Here is a 7,794-nt window from a genome sequence, read left to right on the forward strand (position 1 = left end):
AAATGTTCCTCCGTATCTCCATCTGTCCCTAAAATTCCTTTAATACTCCATTCTCTCTCTTTCAGTTGCATATTTAATGCAATCCATCAAAACATGATCCACATTTTCTTTTTTTTCACAACCCTCACATAAATCATTATTTATCCTCCCTAGTAGAAACAAAAACTCATTCAAGTAGGTATGTCCAGTTCTTAATCTAGTATAAATGATCTCTTCCCTTCTGCTTCTTTCTCCATAATTTTGAACAATACAGTACAGATTTTTTAACCCTATATAATCTTCTTCCTTTCTCATCTTCATCCCATATTTTTGCCATAATTCTGTTTTTTTATTTTTAATTATTGATTTGCTCTGCCCTTTCCCAAATGGAATCTGATCTATATTCTGATCTGTATTCTAACCTTTTCTCAGAATTCTGAGAAAAAAGTCAGTAACAAATTGGAGGAAAATGATGGAATCTGCCTTTATGTGCCTGAGGGGTCCCCGGTGATGCTATTTCATTAATGGAAGAGCAGAAGGTGATTAAAACAAGAGAGCTAGTCTAACTCTAAAACAGACATGATTACAGCTTGATGCAAACATGTTTGTTAGCTGTCAGAATTCAGACATTTAAGTCAGAATTCTGAGGAGAAAAGTCAGAATTTTTAGAAGAAAGTCAGAATTTTGATATTAAAGCCGGAATTCTGAGATTAAAGTCAGAATTCTGAGAAATAAAAAGTCAGAATTCTAAGATTAAAGTCAGAATTTTGAGAAAAAAGTCAAAATTCTGAGATTAAAGTCAGAATTTTGAAAAAAAAGTCAGAATTCTGAGATTAAAGTCAGAATTTTGAGAAAAAAAAGTCAGCATTCTGAGATTAAAGTCAGAATTTTGAAAAAAAAAGTCAGAATTCTGAGATTAAACTCAGAATTTTGAAAAAAAAAAAGTCAGCATTCTGAGATTAAAGTCAGAATGCTGACTTTTTTTCTGAAATTATGATGAAATAAAATGTAATAATCAGTTAACATTTTTAATTTTTTTCAATTTTTTGATAGCATGGTTGGTGTTAATCCTTGGCTCTTCTTGGTATTATTCCTGCAATGATGCGCATGCGCTATGGTGAAGACACGCCCCTTTCCTTTGGAGGCCATGTGGTCACGCTGTGGGTTGGTAAATAAATGCTAAATGCTGTCTTCCGCCTCTGACGGATTATTTGAATGAATTGTAAATTTCTTGGAGACACCAGTGCAAAAATGTCCGCAGACGTCGTGAGCCTCCAGCTGCAGGTGGAGGCGGTGCTGGGGACTCTGGTCAAAGCGGCGTCGCTGGAGTTGATCAAACTGTTTGAGAGCAGATACCGAGCCTCGGCTGTGGATCCGGGCCGCAGGGAGAGAGCAGAGCTAAATGAAAGCTGGGATCCTCTGCTCAAGGTGTGGAATGGAGAGAGTAAGCGAAGCATCGGCGTGCAGGTGGAGGAAGATATCCGGCCTCCAGTGGAGCTAGGTGGGTTTGCATGGTTTATTTTTTTACTTCTCTGTGCTTTGATGGGACCGTGCACAGGCGGGGCTCAGCTGCACGATCAGATCCGAACCATATCTTAGAGCCATCGAAGATTAAAACTCTCGATCAATGCATCAAACATTCCTGCAAAACTCGTTGTTTCATCAGCTTTGAAACGAGTAATCCTTGTTGTTTGGGAATGAACGTTCAATCCTGACCCCTCCCCCTCTCTGCGCCTCAGATTCAGATCTTCTGCTTGATCCGGGTTGTTTAAAGGAGCCAGATCCCTCCCAGGTCCTACTGGCTGAAGATACCGACCAGCAGTGGGCGCCACTAAAAGATCAGGTCAGTGAAAGGTTACAACCTGGAAATAACCTAGAAGTGTTGCTTTAAAACTTTGTTTTGCATTCTTCGTAAACTGCAAGGGTTGGTTTATATTCCCCCTTTCATGGAAATTCTCATGAAGTTGTGCTTTTTTCTTTGTTTTTATCAGATTCCTACAGATCATGTGGATAAACTGGAGCTGAACATGCTTTTGACAGATGATCCGCTAAATGGTGATCCTCCAGAGGACACTGTTCCACCTGGTGAGCGTTCACACTGAACGAGATCAGCAAGAAAATCAGGGTCTTATTTAACAAGACAAATAAAAACGTCATCTTACACCACATCATTAGTCAATTAGCTGAAAGACTGCTTCTTATGTTTTTTATTGGCGGATGGCAACCAACTTAAAGGGGAACTTTGTTTTTGTTTTTTACATTTGGCCCTTGATTCTACGTTATTACATCATGTTCTACTCACACATATAAGTTTTGTGTCATTTGGAGCCGTTCTGAAGATATTCCATTAGGTCATATCTGGGGAAGAAAAAAAATTGATTTGAGCTCAAATCGCGTTTCTAACATTTAAAGATTCAGAATCAATACTCATTTTCATTAAAAACGATTTTTTTTTTTTGTGGGTGCAGATGTGCCTTAGCAGGCACCGTAGTGTTTGGCAAAATCAATGACCAGCGTGAGCTATGCACAGGCATGCAAGTGTTAGCCTAGCAGGCTACAGAGTGGTGTGTAGTGTTGTGTTTACCTTCAACCCGGCCCAGGTAAGAAAGGGCTTGACATGACTCATGCGATTTGCAGAGATTGCATTAAGTATTTCGGGAGTACTTCAAAACCCTGTTCTCATCTCGAAAGACATCACACAGATTTGTTGGTGGAGTTTACCTTTAGGTGTTTACATTATTGCAATAGGTAAATAAAACATTTACAATTATAAAGTCTTTAGAAATGTACTCTTCTTTCATGCCAGCAGACTGGAGAAGAACCTGAGAATCGTTTTGAATCGTAAATTAATCGTTTCTGAATCGAATCATTTGGATTTAAAAGAGTCGGAAAGAAATCTAATTGTGACCCCAAGAATCGATTCTAAATTGAATTGTGAGAATCCCAAAGATTCACAGTCCTAGTTATATGCAAGTAACGTCTGCCTATGGGCAACGAGTTGAAGGCACAAACTAAACTGTTCATAATTTATTCTTCATGGTACGGCAGCATTCATAACATGTAGGCGAATCACTGTCCCCCAGACATCCGCGGTTATTTATATTTTTTTTAAAACAAAGCGGAGTGTGTATGACATCATCCGCGCAGGACTGGAGGTGTAACAGGCAGCCCGGGCCGCAGGTGGCTACACTCTACCCCTTCTATTCATTCGGCTAGCTAATCTGAATCGGTCAACGTCATGCACATATCAACATTCCTAGTAGAAACGGCACAGCTTGGTTAGTTTATTGCAACCAATCCCTTAAGCTTTGGACATGCAATAAAGCCTTCCTCAAACCATCCATTCATCCATTTTCTGACACGCTTTATCTCGAGTGGGGTCGCGAGGGGTGCTGGTGGCTATCTCCAGCTGTCTATGCGCAAGAGGCGGGGCACAGCCTGGATTAGGGCTGGGTATTGTTCAAAAATTTTCGGTTCCTGTACCAATACCGATACCTTCACTTCGATAACGGTTCCTGAACGATACTTTTTTCGATACCAGTTTTATAAAATCAATTCGAAGTAAAAGAAAATTACACAACATAAAAAAGTACAAATCTTGAGTTTTATTTTAAGCTCTGATTTTTCCATTTACACTTTTCCTCTTACATAAAAAAAAAATTCAGTGTCTAATATTCATAGTTACATTGTGAGGACCTTTTTACTTAGCAGTTTTCCTTTAGAAAAATTACCATGTCTGACAAACAAGCCCGTTGAATGGGATCCTACTGACAGCGCACCGCTGGTATGTGGGGGTCTGAGCGGCTCCGACAGAAATATTGGAAGGCAGGATGAACTGACTGCACTGATTAAGTTTTCAGGTTGATTTTCCCACTTAAAAACATATTAAAACTACTTTATTCCCATTGATCACAGCAAATATAGCTGCAAGGCAGAGAAAGGATAGAGTAGCTCCACCCAACGCACGTCAGAGCCACTTTTTGACTGCGCAACCAGAGCAGCAAACTGCTTCAGCCGCGCGTCAGAACTAAACTGGTACAAGCAGCAAAAAGGAAGCAGCAGACGTGATTTTGCTGCTCTTGTTGCGTCCGGTGTGAAAGCAGCATGATTCACTCTTCTCTGGCTTTGCACTGCCCATGGGCTGCTGAGAGGAGGATGGTTGCGCCGGCTGCGGTCCGCTCTTCTTGCAGTCAAACACCGAGCAACTTTCTGCTCTTAAATTGTTTCCGTGCACGATGTATTGCATTGCGCACTATTAGCATCAGTCTTAATAAAGTGAAGCCGCACTTTTGACCTGGGGGGCATTTTAAAGGGGTTCCATGACGCTCGCAACCAGTTCACAACAGATACACATGAACTCTGGCTGTATGCGTGACCACCTGTGTATTTTTCCTGGATGACGCAATCACGTTAAGCGTTACAGCCAATCACCGAAAGACGAGGCATGTTTCGATACTCTGTAGAACTGAAGCATTTCGGTCGGTACCATAAAAGAACCGAAGTTCGGTACCCAGCCCTAGCCTGGATAAGTCGCCAGTCCATCGCAGGGCAACACAGAGACAAACGACCATTCACACACACACACTCACACCAAGGGAGAATTTAGAGAAGCCAAATTTACCTAACACTCATGTTTTTGGACTGTGGGAGGAAGCCGGGGTACCCTGAGAGAACCCTCACATGCTCAGCGAGAACATGCAAACTCTATGCAGAAAGAGCCCGGGTCGGGAATCGAACCCAGAACCTTCTTGCTGCAAGGCAGTAGTGCTACTCACTGTTCCACCACAGCTTCTTAAAATGCAGTTGCTGTGTTAACTTAGTTTTTGTGAAAAATTAAGCTTAAAAGTCTTAATTTTCCCTAAATTTAACAAATATTATATATAATACAAAAAATATATAATTTTACTTTGGCACATTGAGGTTTTTGCTTATGATGTGACATAAAGTAACAATAAAAAAGTGTGCAAGAATATTAAGGCCTGTGCAAAAGTACTGACTAAGTGAAATGGTAAATACTGGCATTATAACAAGTGAAAATCTGTGTGTTAGTCTCTTCAGGGACAAGTTCTGGAACCTCAGAGTGTAAACGGAAGCCACTCGTGATTCAACCAGATAAAAGGTCCAAGACTTTAGGGGAGCAGGTGAAGTTCGTTTGTCCCCTAATCCTTAAAGTCGAAGGTTCAGAGGAGCCCGTTCAAGCTGAACCTCAGCAGGCCTCCGTCAGCACAGCCAGGGGTACCGCTTACAGTCCGTCCCCCTCCGACGGAGCTGTGACCCCAGCGCAGGTCGGCGTGTGGGAGCGGATCCACTCACCGAAAGACACTAAGAACCATCTGCAGATGAAGCTGAAGTTCACCTATTCGGATCAGAAGTTGCTGCTTCCTTGTGCTGTTCAGCTGGTCGACTTGCTCAAAATTCCAGACGTGAAGGATGACAATGCAGCGAAAGCTCTCAACGCTAACGACAAACCATGCCCGAGTAAACCCAAAGACCTGCGCCGGCATCAGGGTCCCCACACGGGCCATCGTCTCTGCTGCTTCACGCGGTGCGAAAAAGACCTGTGGCGCCTCCAGAACGTGGTCACACACTCCCGCGACGGATACGTCTGCGACATCTGCGGGAAAGCGTTCAAGCGGAGGAAGATCCTTCGCCGACACGAGCGCTTCCACACCGGGGAGAGGCCATACCCCTGCTCCAAGTGCACCAAGAAATTTGCCCTGAGAAAAAGCCTCCGCCGCCACCTGAGGTTCCACACGGGGGAAAGGCCGCACACCTGCACCCAATGCGGCAAAAGCTTCCGGCTGCGGGACAACCTGAAGGCACACCTGAGGTTTCACAGCGGAGAGAAGCCCTACGGCTGCAACGAGTGTGGGAAGACGTTCCGGATCATGAGGAATCTGGACAAGCACAAACTAAGCCTCTGTGAGTTCTTAGTTCCCTCTTTCAGAGCAATTGCCGGCTTGTAGCTATGGAGGCGATGGCAAAGACGCACCTTTGTCTACCTCAGACTGAAAACACTGGAGCTCAGCTCTCTAAAGCAGAACCGTTTAAGATATAACTTATTCACAGCTCCTGATACTTTGGTTCTACTGTAATGACACCAACCAGGGCTCTGTGTTAAAGGGACATGTTTTCTCTGAGTCCTGCTGAATGTTATTAACTGTGTTTCCTTTTTGGATTTATCTGGTCAGTAAGAACCAGCTCTGAGGGAGGAGGAAAGAAAAGTTCTGCAGAAATCATCTGGCATGATGATTGAGTCAGTTCAACTCAGATTTCACAGACATGTATGATGTGGCGTTCTAAAACAAACTAGTTCCAAAAAGCTTTGTGTAACCTTTGACCTTTTGGCAAAACAAGCCAGGACATCGTGCTGATGTTTCTGTGTTTTCTGAAAGGACTCTGAGCCAGGTTTGGGTTGGTTTAGTTCCTTGATGTTGGCATTATCTGCGGTTTCTGAATGATACCAGGCAGCTAAACTAAGGTTCTGCTTGTGGTGATCCAGAGGTTCTCTTCTCTGATGTTTGTAATGCCTCAAATGGCTCATCCGTTTTTCTGAATGTAAATCTCATTTCCTTTCGAACTTTCCTGAACTTTGCTCTGTCACGCGTTTTCTACACGGTTGCCAGGCCTTTTCCCTCCCTCACTTTCCACTTTGGTTTTCTGTCACAACACTTTGAGGTTAGCTTTAGTTTAATTTCCTTGAAAAAAATTTTCACCATTTTGTTTGTTCTACCAAATGTAAGCTCCGTTTGAGAGCAACTGCTATATTGGTTAAGGGATAAATTACCTTTAGAGGGGTTTTAGTTTATTCATTTTCTTTCCTTAATGTTGTTCTAAACATTTGTCACATTTTGTTTGGTGCAGGTTGTTAGGCACTCCATAGACCTATTTGCGTCTGTGGTTTTAGTTCCCGTTTTAACTTCCTTTTTTTTGGCCATGTGCACAAAAATCAGACTAAGAAATATTCTAAGAGGGTTGTATTACTTCTTCAGATAACTTTTCTGATTTCATTTTTTTTTTATTTGCATTAATCTCTCAGACTCTAATCTGATTTGCAGCTTCTTTTGTAGCCAATCTTTAACGCTAAGAAATAGAACAGGTTTACATGTTGTCGCCTATAGGGTCTATATGTAATATATCTACAAGCAAGAAGTCACTTGGCCACATGGTAATGATCTTTCATATTTTTTGAGTTGGGCTACTGAGGTTAAATACAAAGCTCAAGGGAAAAAGACACATAGTCCGATCAATTATAGAAAATGGAAGGAGGACGGGCAGAAATTGCAATGTGTTGGATTGATTATATACTTACAAACTACTCTGGTAAGCACAGTTTTTCACATTTTCAATGCAGTATTGGCTGTGTAAACTAGGAAACAGCAAATCCTAAATGTCTCTTGCTCACATAGGTGGCAGATGAGACCAATGACTTCTGTCCATAATAGAAACTAGTTTCGGACTGGTTGCAAAAACATCCGCTTGCATCTATTTAAAAGGAGTAAGCAGTGGCAGTAGTCATCTGTTGCTCTGTTCACTCATCCAGAGATATAAAACAAAAGAAATGTGTTGCACACTTACTTAAAGCTCCTTACTCTAAAAGACAAAAAAATAAAACCATAACACCATACCAGGCCTGGGTCCTGGTTGCAAGGACCAAACACTTTTTTCTTCTTCTTTTTTTTAGGTTGCATAACTTTATAAGTGTTTAAAAATATACTAGTGATGGGTTGTTTTTTTTAGCTGCTTTTTTTACCTTGCATTTATCTTGTTTTTTATTATTCATTTGAAGATTACTTTACATATATATAGATAAAA

General features: G+C 41.7%; 1 protein-coding gene across 1 annotated transcript; it reads left to right on the forward strand.

Annotated features, from left to right (window-relative positions):
* The first annotated feature begins 1,096 nt into the window (after window positions 1-1,096).
* Window positions 1,097-7,519, forward strand: si:rp71-1g18.1 (uncharacterized protein LOC559922 homolog). The gene is made up of 4 exons (XM_038300524.1): window positions 1,097-1,480; window positions 1,719-1,822; window positions 1,971-2,064; window positions 5,029-7,519. The coding sequence occupies exons 1-4, from the start codon at window positions 1,195-1,197 to the stop codon at window positions 5,943-5,945; spliced, it is 1,401 nt and encodes a 466-aa protein (XP_038156452.1). The 5' UTR covers window positions 1,097-1,194; the 3' UTR covers window positions 5,946-7,519.
* Window positions 7,520-7,794: the final 275 nt, after the last annotated feature.

Source organism: Cyprinodon tularosa, unplaced genomic scaffold, assembly GCF_016077235.1.
Source record: "Cyprinodon tularosa strain WSP-4 unplaced genomic scaffold, ASM1607723v1 ctg45, whole genome shotgun sequence".
NCBI classification, from domain to species: Eukaryota; Metazoa; Chordata; class Actinopteri; order Cyprinodontiformes; family Cyprinodontidae; genus Cyprinodon; species Cyprinodon tularosa.